This window comes from Pseudorasbora parva, chromosome 1 (assembly GCF_024679245.1).
Source record: "Pseudorasbora parva isolate DD20220531a chromosome 1, ASM2467924v1, whole genome shotgun sequence".
NCBI classification, from domain to species: Eukaryota; Metazoa; Chordata; class Actinopteri; order Cypriniformes; family Gobionidae; genus Pseudorasbora; species Pseudorasbora parva.
Window position 1 is genome coordinate 61,741,449 of NC_090172.1, and position 24,940 is coordinate 61,766,388.

The following is a 24,940-nucleotide window of genomic DNA, read 5'->3' on the forward strand; positions in this document are numbered from 1 at the left end:
AGGATCTGGAAAGAGTGTTGCGATGTTTGGTATCCAAGAATCCTTCATCCTGGAGCCAGCAACTCTCTATGGTTGAGTACGCTCATAACTCTTTACCAGTGTCATCTACGGGCCTTTCGCCATTTGAGTGTAGTGTAGGTTACCAGCCACCTATTTTTCCTAGTCTGGATTCCGAGGTCGCGGTCCCCTCTGTTCACGCCTTTATCCAGAGGTGTCATCGCACATGGACCAGAGCCCGTGAGACTCTGCTCCAGGTGGGAGCGCGCACCAAGGCTAAAGCCGATCGCCACCGGTCTAAGCCTCCCGTTTACGTCGTCGGTCAAAAAGTGTGGCTTTCTACCAAGAACATTCCTCTCCGCTCCGTATCTAATAAACTTGCTCCCAAATTTATCGGCCCGTTCACTGTCACCAAGATCATTAGTCCGGTGACAGTCCGCCTCAAACTCCCTCCGGCGTACAGGAGGATTCATCCCGCCTTCCATGTATCCAAAATCAAACCTGTTTTTCACTCCCACCTTAATCCGCCAGTCCCGGTTCCCCCACCGCCGCGACTCGTAGATGGGGAACCAACTTATTCGGTTAATCGCATTCTGGATTCTAGACGGAGGGGACGCGGTTTCCAGTACTTGGTGGACTGGGAAGGTTACGGTCCGGAGGAGAGAAGTTGGGTTCCTGCTAGGGACATTCTGGATCACTCCCTTATTGATGATTACAATCAACAGGTAAGGTCGGCTGGGAGCGTCAGGGGACGCTCCTAGGGGGAGGGGTACTGTCACGGTTCATGGATTCCCTGTCTCACTCTTGGGTGCGTGTTGAATGTAGGTGAGGGCGGAGCCTGGGATTGGCTCATCACGCACCTGTGGCTGATCACCTGCACCAGCTGCAACTCATCACCTTCACCCTATTTAGTCTCTCTGTTTCTCTCTTGTCTTTGTCAGAGCGTTGTTGGATGTTTCCCCTTGTGTCTCCGTGTTGGTTGTCGTTTCCCCCTTCCGTGAAACGCTGGATCCCTTCCCGGATTACCTGTACCGACCTCCCGAGTCACAGCTGCTCACAGCCTGCCCGTATCGCCAACAGAGCCTCTCTCACTGCTCTGTCTTATCCGGACTTCTTCACTGTTCTGAGTTTTGACTTCTGTGACACTATCCGTCAAATAAACTGAATTACTTGCTTTTGAATCCTGCCTCTGTGAATCCGTTACAGTAAGTGTGACATTATAAACATAACATTGTTTCCAAACTTAAGCTGGCTTTATTTAATGTTGGATGTAGGAACCTGAAGAACATTTTCAATTAAAAATTACTTGTATAAGCAACTTTCACAATAATTGCTTAAACAAGCTTTCATACCGCGTTAAGAATGAGTGAGATAAAGGGAGAAAAACTCACTATAAAAGGTACAAGACAAACATATACAATTCTGGAACGCATGTTTATGGCTAGAAAGGAGAGAAATATTTTGAAAATGAAACGGTTTATCCATTTTTGTGGTCTTTTTATTCCCTGAAATTTTCTGGGGACCCCGCATTTTTCTTCAATATCGCAGTCCTAACACACACATAGATGAAAATAACAATCCTGGCTAGACTAGAGCATCATGTTATAATCAAATGTTTTCTGCACCTTCTCGCGGATCTCCAGCGCCCTCTTGCACAGCGGCTCGGCCTCCTTGTGTTTTCCGCGTTTGCCGTACAGCACGGCGAGGTTGTTGAGCGTGGCGGCCACGGCCGGGTGATCTTTACCCAGAGTTTTCTCTCTGATGGCCAGAGCGTCGTTCAGCAGGTGAGCCGCCTCTTTATACTTATTCTGATCCCTGGAGGAACACACGGGAAGTCATGTGACCGACCTCAATGCATCGCAGATATGCTGATTAAACACAAACCCGACAGATCACTCAGATCAGCAGGATCAAATCAGTTAGAAATACCAAGAGTTCACTCAAAGCAAGGAGAGTCTGCTTTCAGCTATTACGCCAGCCGCAGCTGAACCAGCTTCCTGAACAGATCAGATGTGCTCAACATTAGCCACATTCAAATCCAGACTCAAAACACATCTGTTCAGCTGTGCATTTACTGAATGGTATTCTTATTTCTTATGCATATGTTAGCACTATTTTAATTCATTTCTATCTAAAGCACTTTGAATTGCCATTGTTAATGAAATGTGCTCTATAAGTAAACTTGCCTTGCTACACACTATATATTTTCTGAGTTTTGGAGAGTGGAAATCGTTGACCGAAATAGTGAGGTCATCCAATGGCGAGCTGCACTGACCTGTACACTAGGGCGAGGATGTTGAGCATGGTGGCCACGTCCGGGTGGTCGTGTCCGGAGGTTTTCTCCAGGTCCTCCAGGGCCTGTTTGCAGAGAGGGACGGCCACCTCGTAGCGGCCCTGAGAGGCGTACTGGATCACCAGGTTGTGGAGGGTTCGGAGGCGGGCCGGGATCTCGTACCCTCCCTGCTGTGCCGCCACTTCCCCGCTGGGCTGAGCTGGAGAGACGGGGTCAAAGCGAGAGGTTAATGTCGTGTGTAAGGGTCACACACCTTGCCTGGGAAAACCCAGACAAATTCCGGCAAATTTAGATTTGCTCTGTAAGTAGTCTGGCAAAGAGCTCATTCATGCCCATTTCTAATCCGTCGAAATCGCGGCACCAATCAGACATGTCGGGGCTTTACACGATGACGACAGCGCAGCGACGGTGAAGCAGATTTTGTACATTACTAAGATGATGCCGCCGCGGAACATCACTCGCTCTAATCAGCGATCGCGTCTGTTTTAAGCCGTTTAAACTTTTCCTTTTCGTTAAAACCCGAGCAAAGAACAACACTCGGCTCAGATGTGGATTACACCGGCTACTGTGATGAGGAGGATGGGGAGTGCGATCATGTGCTAACACACACACACACACACACACACACACACACACACACACATCTGAAAACGTTCTAACACATCTGAAATGACTGAATTGGAATAAAGTTTGAGACAATTTTCCAAAGACTCCTGAATATTATTTTCTTTTCAAAATATTGCAAATCGCGTTCTAATCGCGAAACAAATGCCTTACAGCGGGGCGAATGCGATCAGAGCTCGATGTTTTCTGTTAGACCGTCAATCCGAGATGTTTCAGTCGGTCTGAGATGCTTTTAGGTTTCCCAAATTTGGCACAAATGTTGATGGAGCGGCGGTGGACACTATTATCAGCTATTATCATATTTCTTTTACAACAACGGCAAAAGTCGTCAGAAGCCATTGCAACTTCTTCCTCGAAATCACAAACAGAGAATTGCTGTCAGTCTCAGATGTTTCTCCATTGCTCTGCAATCGTCATCGCCTGTTGGTGACGCCCCTTTGGAAATGATTTGTCTATGAAGCTTTGCCAGACCATAACTCAGTTACTAGTTTAAAGGGATAGTTCACCCAAAAATGAAAATTAGATGTTTATCTGCTTACCCCCAGTGCATTCAGCGTGTAGATGTGTTTGTTTCTTCAGTAATTCATCTATTACTTCCGTCTGATATGGTCAAGCTGGTGCAATCATATATATATAGAGATAGATAGATTACTCATTAGTGCCATTGCGGATCGGTCGAATGAGGCATCTACATAACATAATATATATCTATGAGCACGCCAGTTTGACCTTATCAGACGGAAGTAATAGCCGATGGGAACACTAGATGAGATTCGTCTGGATATGAGGTAAAAAAAAAAAATACTGTTGTGCTTCTCACAGAAACTGATCTGTTCGTGTCTTAAGACATCAGTGTGTCGTCAGGAGCAGCAGGGTTTTTGTGCGCGTTCTCCAAGCATGTTTTTTGGTTTGTTTGTTTTGCTCTCATACAATTGTTACCCATTCACACCATTATATGACTGGCACACAGCGACAGTTGAGTTAAAAATCTTTATTTGTGTTCTCCTGAAGAAACAAACACACCGACATGTTGGACACACTGGGGGTCAGCAGATAAACATCACACTCATTTTTGGGTGAACTATCCCTTTAACCAGACTATCACACATTCTGGAAGAAGCATGATTTGCTCTCACCTGGTCCCTGGTCGTCATCGTTCGGAAAGAGATCGTCCAGACTGTCCTTCTCCTTCTCTCCGGCCTTCTCCTCCGAGGGCGAGGTGTCCTCGTCCAGCTTGCGGATCTGGTTCATGAACTCCAGGTGTTTCTTCTCCTCCTCCAGTTGTGCCACGCTCTGCTCGCTCTTCTGCAGTTTGTGCTGGGTGCTGGCCAGCTCGTCCCGCAGCCACTGGTTCTCCTGGCAGAGCCGGCGCACCTGAGCTCGCAGCTTCTGCTTCTCCGACTCCACGGCGCTCAGGTGACCCGACAGAGCGATGATCACCTGAGGAGACCACGCAGAGGACAACACACTTCATAGCACACACAGCTGACAACACACTTCATAACACAATAGCACTTTGACTCGGCGCAGTAAAAAGTCCCAGCTGAAAATCTTTTTACTGCGCCGAGTCGAAGTACTCTCAGAAGTGCTATTCCGCCACACATTATATTCTCCTTTTTAATCCGCTTAGAAAAGCACCACGTTTTATTTTATGTCATCACACTTGATCGTTCAGCTATTGGTGTAACTGTATTTAAATAGGGAAACGTGGAGGTGTTTGGTCGCTTCTAACTTGATCTCTGTTTGGTACCATAGTGAATGAACTGGGCTTAGTGGGCTAAGCTAAACGCTATCAGATCGTCACCGCGCGTCAGAGATTAAGAGCACACACTGAGACGAGAGAGAGGTGTGTGTCAACTCGTCTTAGTTAAGGGAATAACATAGTTTAATATGAATAAGTGGTGAAGTATCCCTTTAAGAGCCCCAGGCGTGTATTATTGCGGTACCTGTGCCTCTCCCAGCCCCAGCTCGATGTCCTCCAGGCTCTTGCGGAGCAGGCTGGATTTCTCCTGAGCGCCGGCCGGCTGAGCGCAGTCCAGGATGGAGTTGAGGATCTGAGCGTGTTCCCCGCGGAGCGTCTCCAGACCCTGCATCACCGCTTTAGTGTTCAGCACGATCTCGTCCTGCGTGAGCCGCTCCAGGGCTTCCTCTCGAGGGTACACCATCGTGGACATCACCCGCGGGACAGGCCGCTCGCTGACGGGACACACAACGGGTGGATGTGGTGTTTATAAGCAGCATACAATCTAGGGATGCCACAATACTCATTATAATATTGAACCGTTCGGTACGGCATTCACGGTTTAATACGCGCCGGTGAATTTTTTTTCCCGGTTTTGCATTTAATTAATTATTTCGATTTCTGTTCGTTTTAAATATTTCTCTCAGTTTATTTCGGCTCTGTTTGAGTGAGCCTGTGAGTCTACGCGCAGATATGAGCAAATATCCAATCATATGCTCTAAAGTTAGCGGGTGTTAGCCGCGTTTTAAAGCCGTGCTGGCTAAACATTTCCTTCGTGCTTTACATTCGCCGAGCGAGCGCACTAAAGTCTGTCAAACACACACGATTACTGGACTAAGTCTTACTGCGCTAATACTGTCAAACACACACAAGGATAACATATATAAACACAGTCGGTTGTGTCTAAAATGAAAGTAAAATTGCATGTCTGAATATGAGATGCGAGCGGGTCGAGAACACTTGTCCTTAAAGGGACAGCTCACTCTAAAATTATGTTAATAAAACAATTAAAAACAGAGAAAATCACTCACTGCTCTTGAATAAAGTAATAATACAGTAGCTTTTAATCAATGTACATTGCATATTGAGGACTAGGCTATGTAGTTTTCATTTTAGCCTACATTTATTCATTCAATTTCATACTTAAAGGGTTAGTTCACCCAAAAATGAGATGTATGTCATTAACTCCTCCCCCTAATGTCGTTCCTCACCCGTAAGACCTCAGCTCATCTTCACACACAGTTTATGTTTAGCCAATCGGCAATGTCACGTGATTTCTGCAGTTTGGCAGTTCGACACGCGATCCGAATCATTGATCGATTCACTGATTCATGAACCGTTTGAATCTTTTTTGAGGAACGCGGAAGAGCAGACAATGCTGAATAAAGTCGTAGTTTTTGATATTTTTGGACCCAAATGTATTTCCGCTGCTTCAAGAGACTCTAATTAACCCACTGATGTCCCATATGGACTACTGTGATGATGTTTTTATTCCCTTTCTGGACATGGACAGTATAGTGTGTATACACTTGCATACGCTCTCAGACTAAATATAAAATATCTTAAACTGTGTGTGAAGATGAACGGAGGTCTTACGGGTGAGGAACGACATTAGGGTGAGGAGTTAATGACAGACATTTCATTTTTGGGTGAACTAAACCTTTAAATGCTACTGTACATCACTGAGCTGCCACTGTAAATCTTTATATAGAAGAGGGTTTTTTTTAAAGTAAAGTTAAGTTTAAGTAAGGTTTAAAGAAAGAGTATTACAATAAAAAAAAAATCCCCTCAACCTTTTTCTGTTCCTGTCGCCTAAGAATAGAATAGAAAAAAACGAACCGAAAACCGTGGTTAAAAACCGAGGTGTGTATTGAACCGTGGACTAAATGTATTGTTGCATCCCTAATATAATCTAATATAACACACTCAGGCTCTAAAATCCTCATCAGGATCATCACAGCATTGCCTTTCTGCAGCTCACACCCAAACAACACACACACACACACACACACACACGCTGACCAAAAGCCCTGTGCCGAAAAACATCTGCGCTCACGTCGATAACAGCGGCTCCGACAGGGACCGGAGCAACCCAAGAGCTTCATCAGGGTTTACTAACCCAGGAAATAACCAGCCATTATATGAACCGCAGTATAGTTATATAGCTCATTAAAACTGAAAAACAGATCTGAAGAAGGAAAGATCATTAATGAAGAGGTGTAAAGACATCATTTCATTTACTTGATTCCCAACTCCTCAGAATCAAAAACACTGTAGTTCAGTGTTTACTGAACTACAGTGATCATTACATTGAGGGATTCTCCTTCTGAGACTGATCAAATTCATGCGTACTTTTGTATTTGTATTTTTTTTTTTTCCATTATGAGTTTTTGTAATAAATGAAGAATGAAATGTAAAGAAACATTTTGCAACATTTTATGTCATTTAAGTTATGCATTATGCTGTTTATGTTATTAATTATGTTAATTATATATGCAAACATATACATACATTATATATATAAAAATTATTCGTACATTATTCTGTATGCTTGAGAAGTGTTTTTGTTCTTTCCAAAGGTTGTTTAAGGATTTTTTCTCCATCTTTTTAATTATAGTTTATTTTTATATATTTTATATAATTTTATATTTTATGCTTTAATTTTTTATATATCATATTTTTATTTAAAGAAACAAGCTAATGTATATTTGACAATTGAGACTTAATGCTGTAGAAAAGCAATACAAGTTTTTAAGTGTGATTATTATTAGTGATAAATTAGTGTTTATTTTGATATAACAATATGGCATGCAGTCGCTTCAAACTATGGTATAAAACATCATCATTCAATGTACACTGTGATAACCGGAATTAATAATAGACAATTATGATTTGTCATAATCGAGCACAGTTTGTGCTGAATACAGTGATTACACGTTTGCCATAAATTGCCAAAAATTATAACTGAAAATGTAAATATTAAAGCTAATTCAAAGCATTAATTACAGTATAATAGTATGGAAAATAAAATAACACTGGTAATTCATATCTAGCAGTGTCATCTGAGAGAGATTAATATTATCACGTTAGAGATGCACATCTGTACTGATCCCAGAGATTATGAGTTTATTACGGCTGATATTGGATATTCAATCCCTTATTTAAACATTTACAGTAAATGACCCATGCTGTTATTGGACACTAACATTCCTTGAAGCTTTAAAACATTATTAATTTAATAACACTGTTGAAAGTCAACTTTCGCAAACCTCAAAATTAGGTATCAATTTTCCATCCAGTACATTAGATATGTTAATGCACATTATACTGTAAATATCGCACATAATATCACAAATAATTGAACACCCTTTACGTTTCTGAGGTCAGTCTGAACGGGTTTAAAACAGTTTGAAAGTTAAACCATATTTATTTGTAACGCTTTTTAACTAAAGGCTTTAAAAAACGAACAAAAGGAAATCCTGCACACTATAAATACTTGCAAAAATCAGAAACGTTTCGGTCTCATGACCTTCATCAGGCTTAAATATAATACTCAAAATCCATGACATTAAAAAGGTAACATGACCACCATGTGCACTAACTAAAAGCTTTAAAGAAAGACATTTTCAGTTCCAGAAAGACTTTCTTTTAAAGTGTCCTTGAAATCCCTCACAAAAGCGGAGTCAGTGTTTTTAAAACTCAACATGGAGACACAAACAGACATGTTGTCTCTGCTTAAGCATTTCTTGATTAAAATCATGGAGCTAAATCATGACGACGAGCATTTACAGTCTCTTAAAAACGATATAAACACAGCTCCCTCTATCAACAACATTGATTATTATATGATCAAGATCAGGAATACAGCGAGCCAGCACAGATGAATGGTTGAGCAACACTTTTATGCAATTAACAATTAATAAAAGAAACGTGTGTAGAGCGTTTGCGTATGTAATTAACATAACTAATAGCATAAGCATAATACTGTATGAAGAAAGTTTAAATCTATTAATCTTTATACAGATTAAATAATAACAAAAAACATTCAATGGTATTTTTTAAGTATTTTAATTATATGCAATTTTTTTTTACATGTATACACATTTATATTATTTAATATGTGTGTAAATACACATTATATATATATATATATATATATATATATATATATATATATATATATATATATATATATATATATATATATATATATATATATGTAAACAATTTTATAAATAACATTAAGAACATTTAGTGTTAATGGTATTAAAAATGTCAAGTTTTAAAATGATTAAAATAATTTAAATATTCCAAAATTTCCACACGCGCATATTATATAATATATATATATATATATATATATATATATATATATATATATAATGATTGTTTATATCCCATATAGAAAGTTTGCATAAAGCAGTAATAGGACGTAATATTTATATACAGTATAATATAATATACAGTAATGTTACTTTTCAAACATAACCTCCATCATTTGTGGCGATTCCTCCTGCATTTCCACCTGCGTCCAGCAGAGGCGCCCTCCGCCATTCAACACGCCTACTGACTGCAATGCAGCACCACAGCGGAGTCCAGCAAACCCCGAGATGTTCCGCTAATAAACACACCGATCGGATCACACACCGATTATCCCGGTCCCCACGAGCCTTTACCCCGGCTGTGACTGACTGATATCTGGCTGGAGGAACCGGGACAAACCCATCAAGGTGACCCGCAGGACAACAACAACACCAGTGTGTGTGTGTTTCCTCTCCCAATCCAGACCATTACAACACCCTGATCTCCGAGCGAACACAGGCCCTGCCTCCACACACACACACGCACGCACACACACACACACACACACACACACGCACACACACACACAGGTTCTGCATCAGCAAACACTTATCCCCATCCTCTGGGCTAACCTGCCTCTCATCCTCCATCTTGTACTCTCATATAATAAAATTTGAGAATGAATAATGCATATTTGATTCATAACCCCAGAAATATTCCTTGCACCATCACTGTCTGGACAAAGAGGGCAAAGTCACAAAATGCATCATAAATCCATCATGCACCCTCCGGTAAACAAATGATAATGAAATATTTATTTATACACACACACAAACATATTTTGCAGTATTCACATATTAAACATGAGCTATTGTTTTTAGCAGATCAGGCTAAACTTTCCCCATTCACACTGAAAGCAGTTTAGCATCCTATTGTGCGCACGGATGTCCCATTAGACACATTAGTTTTTAAAGGCGTACCTTTAAAGATGCGCTTTTTGGGCTGTTCTGGAGTCCAGCTGAATTCGCGCGTGCCTCTAATGTTGTTTTATGGATTCAGACGCGTCCAAAATGCCAGCCTCGCTCCAGTAAAATGATTTCAGGCGTGAATCCGACGAGTCGCGCATCGGGTGGAAGACGCGCGTCCGCTGCGCTTTTGTCTGTGACGCGCTCAGCAAAACAAACGCCCGTGCGCGCGATGACCCGCTTTCGCTTCGTCCATCCTTCGGCCCTTTCAGCTCGACAGTCGGAGGCTCTTTGTGTTGAGGCGAGAGAGGATGACCACAGCAAGCTGAAAATGGCTGATGTGTGTGTGTTTGTGCTCCCAGAATCCAAAGCCCCTGCGCGCTGACATCACTACACCGCCCTCCCCAAACCGGGCGTGGACAGCGCTGCGTGTGCGCGCGGGCGCGGGCGAGTGCGTGCGAAGGCCGAATGGCTGAATAGCAATATTCATAAATGGGGCACATAAGAAGTGTTTTTTTCTTCTTCTGAAATATAGTATTTAAAAAAAACAAATCTTCAAAATGATCCTACACTGTCAGAAAAAAAAGGATACACTCTAAAAAATGCTGGGTTGTTTTAACCCAATATTGGGTCAAATATGGACTAACCTAGCAATTGGGTTGTTTTAACCCTGTGGTTGGGTTAAATATTTGCTTAAGACAAGCCAATCACTGGGTTAAAACAATCCAGTTTCTGGGTTAGTCCATATTTGATCCACCATCAGGTTGTTTTTTAACCCAGTATTGTTTAGAGTGTACATTGCTGTCACTGGGGCGGTACAAAACCAAAAAGGTACTAATATGTATCACTCTAAAAAATGCTGGACTAAAAACAACCAAAGTTCGGTTGAAATTGGACTAACCCAGCAATTGGGTTGTTTTAACCCAGCGATTTGGTTTTCTTAAGCAGCATTTAACCCAGCCGCTGGGTTAAAACAACCCAAATGTGGGTTTAAATCAAATCAATCGTTGGGTTAAATCAACCCAATTGCTGGGTTAGTCCATTTTCAACCTATCTTGGGTTGTTTTTAACCCAGCATTTTTTTAGAGTGTCTTAAAATACAGATATGTTACTTTTAGGGGTGAGTAAAGTACAAAGATGTACCTTTTTACTTTTGTACCTCAGGGTACCGCCCCAGTGACAGAACTGTACCTTTTTTCTGAGTGTGTATTCAGACAGATTGCAATTATAATATTTTGATAAAACAGCCTTTAAAAATGAGTTTGTTCCTCCCCTCCTTCAGTACCACCTACATGCTCCAAATCTTACAGTTTTGTTCCCATCTATATTCTGAAGGTTTATGGCGAGGGGTTTGTTCATAAATGACTCGACTGATTTTATAGACTGATTTATGTTCCTAAAAATATGGTGTATTTTCTGACTTATCGGGTGATGAAAACAGATTCTCTCTGCAAAAAAACTTCGACTCTAATATGTCCACAAAATTAAATAAGAACTTTGCTTTATTCAATCCTCACATTACTTTCCTGGAAATGTATGCAAATTAGTGCATATTTCAATATCTAGTTGTGTCTGTAGATATCAATCATAATACATATTTTGATAAAACAGCCTTTAAAAATGAGTTTGTTCCCCCGCTTCAGTACCACCTATATACACCAAATCTTACAGTTTTGTTCCCATCTATATTCTGAAGGTTTATGGCGAGGGGTTTGTTCATAAATCACTCGACTTATTTTTTAGGCTGATTTATGTTCCTAAAAATATGGTGTATTTTCTGACTTATCGGGTGATAAAAAACTTTGACTCTAATATGTCCACAAAATTTAACAAGAACTTGACTTTAAAAAAAAATTATGTTCACATTACTTTTCTGGAAATGTATTCAAATTAGTGCATTTTTACAGCACATTTAGATTTCAATTATAATGCATATTTGGAGAAAACAATGAAACAATTAAAAAATGAGTTTGTTCCTCCACTTCAGTACCACCTATATTCACCAAATTTTACAGTTTTGTTCCCATCTATATTCTGAAGATTTATGGTGAGGGGTTTGTTCTAAAATTATAATATACAGATTTTACACAGAAAAATATGTTAATAATTGTAAGAGGTTGATAAATATTGTGCATTAATATCTTTAGTAAGACTCTACAGGCAAAACCATCGTAGATTTTTGAGGCACTTGACAATTACAACATGTCTGAATTTTTACAAAAAAGTACACTTTTATATTATGATATCTATATTCTGAATGTTTTTAGTGAGGGGTTTGTTTATAAATCCCTCGACTGATTTTAGAGACCGATTTATGTTGTTCCTAGAAATATGGTGTATTTTCTGATTTATGGGGTGTAAAAACCTTTGACTCTAATATGTCCACAAAATAAAACCAGTCTGAACTTGGCTTTATCCAATGTTCACATTTCTTTTCAGGAAATGTATGCAAATTAGTGCATTTTTAAGTAGCCTAGATAGTGGCTCATGCATATTTAAATATTTAATAAAAGTTGATACAAAATAAATGTCTTAATATACTGTGGTTATTTAGCTGGTAAAGTTTCTTTATTAAACACTACTTTATTTACCCATATATGTATAAATATATAAATAATTCTGTGTTAAACTTACCAAGTTTTTAATCCATCATAGAGCAATGCAAATGACAGAAGATAGTTACACTGCATTAATCTGCACTTATTTTGTCACTTACCAAAAAATCCACAATCTACACAAGGGAATATACAAATCAGGTGTGTTTATTAAATAAAAAAAAAAAGAATACAAGTAACACTTTCACTGTCCATAACACATCTATTGATTGACAACTCAATTATGAAAAAGCAGTACTACAAAACATGTCAAATAAAAAAATAACACAAAGGAACATGAGTTCATATTACAAGCACTTTGGATATGTACAAGCATTTTTGTCTAAAGGCAAAAAGGCAAAGAGCTGAAGACTGCTAAAAGAGAATAACGCATGTGCAAAAATACTTCTCTCATCCACAAGCTCGGATTCAACGCCTTTAACGTCGAAATATTTCCGGATTATTTACTTTACACAGAAGGCCAAATCTGCGATTGAACCCGGAGCTTGAGGATTTCAGGCATGTCATCTCTCAAACAGATTACACAGCAAAAAATGCTTTTCTCACTTAGTATTTTTGTCTTGTTTCTAGTCCAAACATCTAAAAATTCTTAAAACAAGAAGTATTTACTAGACCAGCAGAAGTAATTGTCTTGTTTTGGGAAAAAATAACTCAAAATGAAGAGAGTTTTTGCTTAAAATAAGATAAATAATCTGCCAATGGGGGTAAGAAAAATGATCTTAATTTAAACAGAAAACAACATTATTTGTTTTACCCCATTGGCAGATTAGTTTGCTTATTTGAAGCGAAAAACTCTCTTCCCAAAACAAGACAATAATTAGTACTTGTCTAGTAAATGTTTCTTAAAGGAAGAATTTTTAGATATTTTGACTAGAAACAAGACAAAAAATACTAAGTAAGAAAAGCATTTTTTTGCAGTGTGACAAAACGTATCTGATGAAATGGACGAACGACGCCATTCTGACTGGTTTTTGGGATAATTAGTCGCCCAATCAGAACGCTGGAATTCACTTAATGTATTTTGTCGATTTTCCACGTGACAAATCAACACAGGTACACACAGAGGTACGAGGACGGGCAAAGATCGGACACGCACAACACACGGAAAAACAGACAGTCCATGTTCGATAATTAGTAGCTGTTGAAAAGTCTCTTTTTATTTTGAAATGAATCATTTGGAAAAATTCAGTACTTGACCGTTCCCCTTCCGGACTGCTCCGTAAATACTTAAAATCATTACAAAATCACATTCAAACACAAAATGTAACAGCTGACACACTTTGGCAGTGACCCTTCTTTTCTTCCCGTTCAAGAAACACGTATCCATATAAAATTTGAACTTGGGCTCCAAAATAGTTACTTTTTTTTTCATCCCACAAAGCTTGTTTGAAGGTTGCTGCAAGTTTTTGTGCATTTGCTCATCATGCAAGCTTAAAACACGAACAGCAAGTGTAACAACATTACAGGCAATTTGAGTAGTTTGAAATAAAATCCAGCGTTAGTTTTTATCTTTACACACTCTTGTTTTTTTCCTTTCTAGAAGGTCTTAAAGCTTTGCTGGACAAGCTGACCCTCTAAACGAATTATTTATGAACGTTTCAGATCCAATAAGGACTGATCACAGACTCAACCCCCTAGATATCATCGCTGACTGAAATATTACTGCAAGTGTCTTCCTACGAGCCTTAGAACTGGACTTAAGGTCACAAAGATATTGATAAAATAAAAACGCTATTTAAACAACTATATAAAAACTGGAAAAACATTCAGAATTGATCTGCTGTTCTTAAAATGTGGATATTTGTTCAGTAGAGCAGTATTTATAACCAACATTAACAGAAAGAGACGTCTAGGTTTATTCCACCTTCTAGGGCAGAAAAAGCAGAGATGCATTTCATGTACAAAAAAATAAAAAATAAATCACTCACACTTCAAAACAACTGCTAAAAGAAACAGGAACAAATAAAAATCTAATTGACCCATCTTGACTTTAATACTTTGTTGTTCTTAATACTTTTATCCACAGAAAAACTGACACTTTCATCCCAGACATAGAGTCAGGTCATAAATCACCTAAAAACAAAGAAAACTTTAATAATTTATCGCTTTTTACGACATTACTGACATGGAAATGAGATCAATCATGTCTCATAGCAAAATCTTAAGTGCTCCTAAATTTTCGAATGTCCTTTTTTTCTGATTTCGTGGTGAAATATGACTCGGACATGCTCTTGACAGGTTTAGCGAGATGTAACAATCATTGTGTATTAATATTTCATCAGCAGTTTGTGACGGAAGTGAAGGACGTACTGTATAGTTTACACCACGGACTAATCAAACCAGCCACCACTACTGTCCACAAACACACACACACACACACACACACACTGCTTTCTTAACTGTGGCACAACATCATTCCATAGATATTTTTGTTGTTGTTGTTGTTTATTTAGATTTTATTCTAAAACCACATTTCAGTGACGTTTTGTTTTGCATTACCTACCACTCACACGAATATCTCACAAATCTAGACAAAATAAAACCACATTACTTTAGTAAAAGCTGCCATTAGCAGTAATTTAACAAGCTCCAGCTGGAAAATAAAGGGATGTTGTAGCTCAAAATGTACTGATCTGAGGTCAGTTCTGCTGTTTAGTTTATGGCTGCACTGCTAAAAAAAAAATCGTAGTATTTTTGTATTCTTTTATGTTTGTCTTTTCCACTACTAAACACTCATAAATCAAGATACATTTATTTGAGAAGCAAACTGACTTAGAAGATTAGATTACATCTAAATTAACATTTTCCTGATATTTTGCTCACCCCCGTCTCATCCAAGATGTTCATGTCTTTCTTTCTTCAGTTTTTTGAGGAAAACATTCCAGGATTTTTCTCCATATAATGGACTTCAATGGGAACCAACGGCTGAAGGTCCAGATCAATGCAGAGGAATAGGGTCTTGTTGATTTGGACATTCAAACGTTGGTTGCCATTGAAAACCATTATATGTAATGTTTTCCTCAAAAAAATTTATTTATTTTATCGACTGAAGAAAGAAAGACAAACATCTTGAATGAGACGGGGGTGAGTAAAATATCAGGAAATATTTAATATTTGAAGTGAACTAATCCTTTAAGGTAAGTCTTGTTTTCAGAAAAATGTATCAAAATTAACTGAGTTTACAGATATGTTTTAAGCATAAAAATGTTTTTATCGGGAAGTCTTATTTTGTGAAAAATGTATTAATATTAAACAAGTTTACAGATATGGTCCCATACTTTTTCTTGTTTTAAGCATTCATTTTGATATTTTTTTTAAATGGGAAAACAAGACTTGATATCTTAAATTGCTTCTTTTAAAGCACAAAGTCACAACATTTTCACATTTTTACTGAAAAAAGGCTTAATAACTTAAAGTCTTATTTAATTTAGATGCATTTTTCCAAAAACAAGATTTTTTTTCTTGTTTTAAGTATAAACTCACTTAATTCTCATCTTTTTAAAGTCTTGTTTTCTGAAAAATGTCTCAAAATTAAGCAAGTTTACAGATTATGGTCCAATATTTTTCTTGTTTTAAACAAGCTCACAAAATGTTCTAGAGAACAAGACTTAATACGTTAAAAATTACAGATATAGACAGATATTTTTTCTCTCGCTTTAAGCATTAGTTCGTATAATTTCTATCGGTAAACCACACTTAATATCTTAAATCATTTTTGTTTGCATGTAAATGTATCTTGATTTAAGAATATTTAGATTTTTGTACTGGACACAAACTACAAAATAAAACGTTAAAAATCATCACTGCAGTGTGTAAAGGTAGTATTCATGATGGGTGTTTCATAAAAGAAGCGGCTGCTTGTGCTTTGGACGAAGATATGAAGAAATGAAGGCGAGTTTAAGTGCATAGCGTTTGACAACTGACGAAGATAAAACTCTGCGAAGTTCTTCACAAACCAGTTTACAACTGCCAAAAAAAAGCCATAAAACGACATCCTCCCAAATCCTGCCAAATACCCCGACTCTTTAACATCGCGACCGGTGGCATTTTCACCTCAAACCTCGTCCAACATTAACGTTTCTCTTTCTGCTCTATCGCGTTTACATTCTGATTGGCCAGAGATCTTTGGAGATGGTTTATGAAAAGAAATAAACCCTTAAGATGAGCTACATATTGAAGCTAAAAAGGTCACTTTCTGACACATAAAAGCATAAAACGTGTAAAAACGAATATAAAACTAAATGGAAATTGTTTAATCTAGTTAATAGAGATTAACCAATGTGACCTATGTCAACTTTCTGTACACCAAAGTGAACAGAAAATGCCGCAGTATGTGCACAGGTGCACTATTAAACTAACATTAAAATAACACTTGTTAACTGTGCCAGTGCATTATGGGTGATGTAGTATAAGACATGCAGGTTAGAGGTCAATAACACAAAAAAATGAATTACGCAAAAGTTGATTAGTAAAAACTCAACGGTTGGCTGATGGGCTCCTCGTAGCCCCGCCCTCAATAACTGGGTGTGGTTTGGGCGTTTAACTCCGCCCTCCTAATCAAGCTTAGCGTTTTGCGCATTTCGTAATATTCATTGGTGCTTTTTTCCTCAAGTGAGACCAACAATTTTAAATAATCTTTGTTTACAAAAAACTACCATGGTAACCAAAATTCAACTGTTGCTCGCACTGTTTGAGGTTTCGTTTTAAATCATTACAGTAAGACTAACTGTAACTTCAGTGAATACTGTTACCACGGTAGATCTCACACTGCAGAAAATGCTTTATAATACTAAACATTTAGTATTTTAGTCTTGTTTTTAGTCCAAACACCTAAAAATTCTTAAAACAAGAAGTATTTACTAGACAAGCTAAAGTAATTGTCTTGTTTTGGGGGAAAAAACTCAAAATGAAGAGAGTTTTTGCTTAAAATAAGCTAAATAATCTGCCAATGGGGTAAGCACAATAATCTTAATTCAAACAGAAAACAACATTATTCTGCTCACCCCACTGGAAGATTATTTTGCATATTTTAAGCAAAAACTCTCTTCATTTTGAGTTATTTTTTCTCAAAACAAGACAATAATTTGTACTTGTCTAGTAAATGTTTCTTAATGTAAGAATTTTTAGATATTCTGACAAGAAACAAGACAAAAATACTGAGTGAGTAAAGCATTTTTTGCAGTGTTTTAAGGGTTAAACTGCATTGATCGGTGGTTAAGGGAAGCCAATGATGAAGTGATGTCATGTGATTTAAGCTGTGTCAGGTGATATATCCAAATTTTGTGCTTGCCCCCCCGTATGTGGCTCTGGGACCTTTGATAAATAAAAGTGACTAGCGCTGATAAAAGTCTATGGTACCCGCCAAAGCGAACGTCTTCAACTCCACCTACCCACCCACCAGAGACTGTCACATGAGTCCTGTCTCGACTCTGATTGGCCAGCGCTCTGAGAGAGGCGGGGTCAGTGTGCAATGGGGCTGAAGAGGCGGGGTTAGGTTAGTGGGCCGTCCTATGAGGCTGGTTTGCTGTAGCTGAACAATCCCACCGGGAGATATTTGACGTGAGTCGGCCACTGAGCGGCCAACTGGAAGAACTTCACGTCGCTCCACTCGCCTCCATCAATGGTGACTGAGAAAAGAGGGATAGAGCGTTTGGTTTCTGCATTACTTTTCACATTGTGCTGAAAATAAAGGCCCTTTCACACTGGACACGATTTTGACCGAAAATAATTTGCGGGATGGTTTTATTTTTTGATCAGCTGTTTGTGTAATGAGCGCTTCCACAACGAATGTGAATGTGCTGCGGTGAAAAAACTTTTTTTTTTTTTACTCTAGTGGCGACAGAAACGGATTCAACCAATCACATTCAAGGAAACAAAGGTGACGAAATGTCCAGTTGATGTCACGAGCGATTCACTCAACATTAACCAGGTATGGCATTTCTCTAGAGATTACAGCTTTACTGCAAAAAAAATGATTTTTTAACTTAGTATTTTTGTTTAGTTTCTAGTCAAAATATCTAAAATTCTTAAAATAAAAAGTATTTACTAGACAAGCAAAAGTAATTGTCTTGATTTGGGAAATAATAACTCAATAAAAAAAATAACTTAATTCAAAAAGAAAACAAGATTATTTTTCTTACCCCATTGGCAGATTATTTATCTTATTTTAAGCAAAAACTCTCTTCATTTTGAGTAATTTTTCCCCCAAACAAGACAATAATTTTACTTGTATAGTAAATGTTTCTGAATATAAGAATTCGATATTTTGACTAGAAACAAGACAAAAATACTAAGTAAGAAGAGCATTTTTTGCAGTGTGTAGGTCTAGTTAAAGCTGTGCACCTGCAGCTGTGTTTACAGACAGCAATCCTTTTATAAACCGTTGATTTGTTTTCTAAACGTTGTGTCCGCGATTAAGGAAAGTGAATGTTTTCATCAGTACGTCCGTGGCACTTAAATGTTTGCATTGTGACTGAACTGGAAACCTCATCTCCGGATCGGTCGGTTCCTGAAGTGTGTGTTAGTCTCGTCAGATGCGCTGCTGTCTCGGGACGAGCTCCTCAAATTATCCCACAGACTTAATAAAGTAAGTGCAGAATCGGCCATGATAAAGTTATCTCCTGTACGAGATTAGCATAACGTTACTCCCCTTCAGACTCTGTTCTTTACGACTGGCTGCACCCAAAACCTTCCTCTCGGTCCTTTAAATAAAATGAAAAGTTCGTCTTCACTGAATGATGAAGTGCCCGTGTTTTCTCAGCGGTCGCCGCGAATGTTTTGTAATATTGGAGCTCTGAAACGTTGCAAATTCGTGTCGCTGACATGAATGGTTTTGACGCGAAATAGTCGCATACAAAATATTCGCTTTGCTTTTGCGTTCCGCGTCCGGTGTGAAAGGGCCTTTAGGTGTGTGTGCAGAGGGTCTGGCACCTTTCAGGATGGTCTGCTGCTGTTTGGCGGAGCAGATGAGGCGGCTGATGCCCTCGATGACCTGACTCTTAGAGTCCATCTCCTTCTCTTTCGGCTTCTTTCCCAGGAAAATAGTGGGAACTGGAAAAAACAGAGAGCAAGGCATTATAGGCAGTATAGGGTGGCATTGATTTTTCGGTAACACTTTAGAATAATGGTCATGAGTTAACACGAACTAATGATGAACTGCACTTATAAAGCATGTATAGGGTGGCATTGATTTTTCGGTAACACTTTAGAATAATGGTCATGAGTTAACACGAACTAATGATGAACTGCACTTATAAAGCATGTACCGGTATTTACATTTACATTTATGCATTTGGCAGACGCTTTTATCCAAAGCGACTTACATTGCATTCAAGGTACACATTTTTTTAAACATTATTGTCAGTTCATGCTTTCCCCATGACCATGGCGGTGCTAGCGCCACGCTCTACTGGTTGAGCTACAGGAAAGTTTTATTTTACTAATACATTATTAAAATCTTGTTAGCATTAGTTAATGCACTGAACTAACATGAGCAAACCATGAACAGCTGGATTTGTATTATCTAATGTTATTACACGGCTCTGTGAAATACTTGATTCTGATTGGTCAATCGCACATTCCAGCGGTATGTTATTTCCAGATAATCCCCGCTCATCCGGGTACTACGAGTTATCTTGACCGGTACTACTTCTATGCTTAACGCTGGCGCCATGCTCCGCTTCGCGTCGGGGTCCTGATCACACTGTCGGGGTTTATTCTGCGATAACAACCGGCTGGGTGCACATTATCCCTTACATAACAACAATGAACAAATACAGTAACAAATGTACTGCTCATGGTTATTTAATGCAAGTTAATACATTAAATAATGTTAACTAATGACCATTCTTCTAAAGTGTTACCGATTTTTCTTTTAGGTTACACTTTATTTTAAGGTGATGTAGTTTTGTTGTACTTATAAAATAAATACTGAGGAACATTAATAACTACATGCCATAGATTTACGGTTAGGGATTGGTTTAGGGTAATTATGCATAATAATACCCTGTTATTGCTATAGTTATTGCTATAGTCAGTACATGTAGTAACGTATAACTACATCACCTTAAGGGTGTGTTCACACTTGTCATGTTTGGTTCGATTAAAACGAACCCTGGTGCGATTGCTCTGTTAGTGCGGTTCATTTGAACACATGTGAACGCTGCCCTCCGAACCCTGGTGCGCACCAAACAAGCGGACCGAGACCGCTAAAAAGATGGGTCTCGGTCCGCTTCCAAACGAACTCTGGTGCGGTTCGATTGATATATGAACGCAACACGGACCAAAGACATGTAAACGGACCAAAAACCGGACGTACTGTCACAAGATGCCACGCATAATGCAGCTGATTTGACGACGCGGAAAGATCGGTGTATCCAAAATGAGTAACTTTAACGTTAGAGGGCAAACGTAGACGAGGAAGAGCCTCATCAATATTTGGTCCGACGAGCATGTTTCAAAAATGCTAGAAGAAACGCACAAAAAGCACACCTGGTTCTTCTCATTAAAGGACCTATTGCCCATTATTAGCAGACGACAGAACTGCCGTCTCTTTTCTGCACAACGGAGGAAATCCTGGAGGTGTTTTCAACATTTTATGAGCTCTTCATGAGTTCTCAGCAGGTAAAAATAATGCCATATGTACACGCATAAAATGATGGCGTTTAATCCGCACACAGCGTTGTTTTGAATGTTCAGTAAGCAGCTCCTACGTCATATAAGCCGCCCAATCAGGTTTGGTTCGGTAGTTTTAGGTTCGCTGTTAAAAATGCCAGTGCGAACGCTAAGCGGACCAGGACTATTATGTTTTGTTTTTGTTTTTTGGTCCGGACCAAACGAACCAAACTACAAGTATGAACGCACCATAAAATAAAGTGTTACCCTTAGTGAACACTGTAATTCAAAAGTTTGGGATCAGTACTATTCCTCCCCCATTTTGTTGGTAACACTTTAGAAGAATGGTCATTCGTTAACATTGCTTAAAATATTAACTAACATTAAATAACCATGAGCGGTGCATTTGTTACTGTATTTGTTCATTGTTGTTAACATTAGCTAATATAAATCCAGCTGTTCATGGTTTGCTCTTGTTAGTTCAGTGCATTAACGAATGTTAACACGATTTTAATAATGTATTAGTAAATGTTGAAATAAACGGAAGCTTATTGCATTCACTTGAGAAAAAAAAATCTACTCTGTTTTTCTAAATTAATGAGATCCCTAAGTAAGAGCTCTATTTTACCATTTTATTTTTAATGTGATCCTTTAAAATGTATGGCAGCCAATTATATATATATATATATATATATATACTACACATGTAATAATTTTTAAAGGTCATACTCTGTCAGTTTAAATCTAGACTGAAAACACATCTCTTTACTATGGCATACACATAGAACATTTTTAACTTTCATTATTCAAATCAATTGACTGATTGTTAGGCTGCATTAACTAGGTCAGCCGGAACCGGGAACACTTCCCATAACACCTGATGTACTCGTTACATCATAAAAAGAGTGGCATCTACGCTAATGTTGTCTCTCTGTTTATCCCGAGGTTTATCCCGGATCTGGGCCCTGTCCGGATCGGATGGTGGACCTGCCTGGACATGACCAGCTCATCCTGGAGTGTCTGCTGAGCCGTGTCAAATGGTGTCTCCTCCGAATTTGCCTCACTGGCACGACATGCTCAAAACCCGTCTCCGGCGCAATAATTCCGATCTTTCATGTATTCATACTCTTGTGTAATCGACGCGCCATCCCATCATTTATTTCCAAATAAATCCGTCTCTTCCGTGATACCCTGAAAATTTGAATATTCCGATCTAATATGATTTCTGGCCTGTAAGGTTGCCAGAATAATAATCTTACACGGTGTGTTAATAGACCAGAGGAGAACTGGCACCCCGACTGAGTCTGGTTTCTCCCAAGGTTTATTTTTCTCCATCATGCCCTGATGGAGTTTTGGTTCCTTGCCACTGTCGCCTTTGGCTTGGCTTGCTCAGTTGGGGACACTAAAAATATGATTAAAGTTATTCAACTTATTATACAAATAAAATGTATGAATTAGGTCTTATTTAATTCTATAAACTATAATACTGATCTGCCAACATTGTTGCTATATGATACATTAAAATAAGCTGATAACATCACTGTTTTCTCCAGTACGACTGTACAGCCAAATGTAATTTTGTCGCAATATTATCCTGTTTGACACTGTGAAGCTGCTTTGACGCAATCGTGATTGTAAAAGCGCTATATAAATAAAGTTGATTGATTGATTGATCATACTTTAAATAGGTCAATATTAAACCCATACAATCGGTCAATTTACTTTTATTTATTTTATATTTAATAAAAATGTTCAGTATGTTCCCTTATTTTGTTCTGTTATCCACATTAGCCTGCACCTCTGTTGCATGATGAACAAAAACTCAAAGCACAATTTATACTAAACTGAACGGTAATATGCCAAACACTCTGGCCCTGAGCAGTCATGATCTTCTGAAAAAGCTCGTTGGCTTCATCACAGGCCGTTCTTCACCTTTCTTGTTCTTCTCTTTGGTGACCACCGTCATGGCCATGGTGTTGACGGGCGCCTGCGGCTCACTGGCTCCGCCTCCTGGCAGCCGGCTGACCTGCAGGGACCAGAAGGCGCTTTTCAGGGTGTTCTTACAGCCGGTGTCTCTCCGCTCGCCCTCGCGCCGCTTATCAGCCAGAGACGCCAGCCAGTAATCCACCTGCAGACCGATGGCGTCCACGCCGTGAGACACACTGGGACTCCTAAAATACACACACAGCAGAGCGGAGCACGTTACAGAAGAGACAGAGACTGAGAGGTGTGGAGCGATGGTTAAAGGGTTAGTTCACCCAAAAATATAAATTCAGTCATTAATTCCTCACCCTAATGTCGTTGGACGCCCGTTAGAACTCCGTTCATCTTCACACACAGATGAAGATATTAGTGTTGAAATCCGATGGCTCAGAAAGGCCTTCATTGACACCAATGTCATTTCCTCTCTCAAGACCCATAAAGGCACTAAAGACGTCGTTACAAAGCCCATCTCACTACAGCGGCTCTACGATCATTTATGAAGAGACCAGAATAGTTTTTGTGCTAAAAAAAACAACGAAATAACGACTTGTATAGTGATGGGCCGATCTCAAAACAAAGATTCGAACCGTTATGAATCAGTGAATCGATTCATGATTCGAATCGCCAAAGTCACGGGACTTCTGGAGTCTGACACGCGATCCGAATCATGAATCGATTCACTGATTCATAACGGTTCAAATCTTTGTTTTGTAATCAGCCAATCAAGCTATAAGTTGTTATTTAGTTGTTTTTTGCGCACATAAAATATTCTCAACATTGGTGTCAATGAAGGCCTTTCTGAGCCATCGGATTTCAACACTAATATCTTGTCGAACGACATGAGGGTAAGTAATTAATGACAGAGTTTTAATTTTTGGGTGAACTAACCCTTTAAATTGCTCCAGGTAACACTTGACAATAAGGAACCTAACATGAGCAATATATTTGTTGCAGTATTACAACACCAGTAATCCCTGTGGGAACATCCGGCCAAAGGGAGGCGGAGCTGGTTTACTGGTCCCATCTGGTTTTAAAGGTGGATTCCCTGGACTTCTCCATCTGAGCTCGCAGGACACTTTCAATCAGCAAAACCAGCCTCAGCTTGGCCACCTTTATTCAGCATGACCGGGTTTCTCCGGCAGGGATTACAGAGTCATCCGTAAACCTCGTGACGGCACCAACTCCCTCAATAATCCCCAAATCTGCACGAACCCGATTCACTCACCCCTGCACAGCCAGGCCTCCGCCAATGGAGGGAGAGGAGGGGGGCGTGGCTATCTCTTTAAGACTGGCGGGGGACCCGTGAGAGGGCGGAGACGTGGAGGGGACGGCCAAACTCACAGCCACGCCTTCTTCCAAGTCGCCTAGGAAACGGACACACACACACACACACACACACACACACACACACATCAGATAAACGCCACACACAGAAGTAGTTTTTCAATGTCAAGGATGCTTCCTTGGAAGGACTGATCAGAGGCTAGGCTAGCTCCTCTTTAGCATTCGGGAAACACGTAAATGGAACCGGCTAGCGAGTGCACGTCATTGCGTCATTACGTTAGTGAAAAGCAAAGCTGCACGCATAGGATTGTGGGTGATTTGAGAGCACGAGGAGCGTGAAGGCTACTCGTATGCATCCTTTCCTGGATATGGCATATTTATCTAATGAACGAACAGTCCTTCGACGGATTCTGGCTTCCGAGGATCCTTCCTTGACATTGAGAAACGCCTCGAGTTATTAAAAGCAATCAGAGCTTTAGTCTCCATGGAAACACACACCTGCTGATGATTGGCCGGGCTCAAT

At 39.3% G+C, this 24,940-nt stretch overlaps 2 protein-coding genes across 3 annotated transcripts in view; both read right to left on the reverse strand.

The window, feature by feature from the left end:
* Positions 1–10,316, reverse strand: part of klc2 (kinesin light chain 2) — a 43,918-nt gene extending 33,602 nt beyond the window's left edge. Inside the window, exons 1-5 of the mRNA XM_067447368.1 lie at positions 9,938–10,316; positions 4,861–5,110; positions 4,051–4,354; positions 2,273–2,489; positions 1,623–1,812 (exon numbers count right to left, since the gene is read on the reverse strand). Coding sequence (XP_067303469.1) covers positions 1,623–1,812; positions 2,273–2,489; positions 4,051–4,354; positions 4,861–5,088 — 939 coding nt within the window. The 5' untranslated portion in view covers positions 5,089–5,110; positions 9,938–10,316. The remainder of the gene's footprint in view (positions 1–1,622; positions 1,813–2,272; positions 2,490–4,050; positions 4,355–4,860; positions 5,111–9,937) is intronic.
* Positions 10,317–17,648: 7,332 nt separating this feature from the next.
* LOC137079412 (phosphofurin acidic cluster sorting protein 1-like) overlaps positions 17,649–24,940 on the reverse strand; it is a 64,000-nt gene continuing 56,708 nt past the window's right edge. The window contains exons 20-24 of one of the 2 annotated variants that reach the window (XM_067447381.1): positions 24,916–24,940; positions 24,359–24,497; positions 23,083–23,321; positions 19,468–19,587; positions 17,649–18,164 (exon numbers count right to left, since the gene is read on the reverse strand). The exon at positions 24,916–24,940 is cut by the window's right edge and continues 18 nt beyond it. In XM_067447381.1, the coding sequence (XP_067303482.1) occupies positions 18,046–18,164; positions 19,468–19,587; positions 23,083–23,321; positions 24,359–24,497; positions 24,916–24,940 (642 nt within the window). In that variant the 3' untranslated portion in view covers positions 17,649–18,045. The remainder of the gene's footprint in view (positions 18,165–19,467; positions 19,588–23,082; positions 23,322–24,358; positions 24,498–24,915) is intronic. The other variant, XM_067447375.1, reaches the window with a different exon arrangement.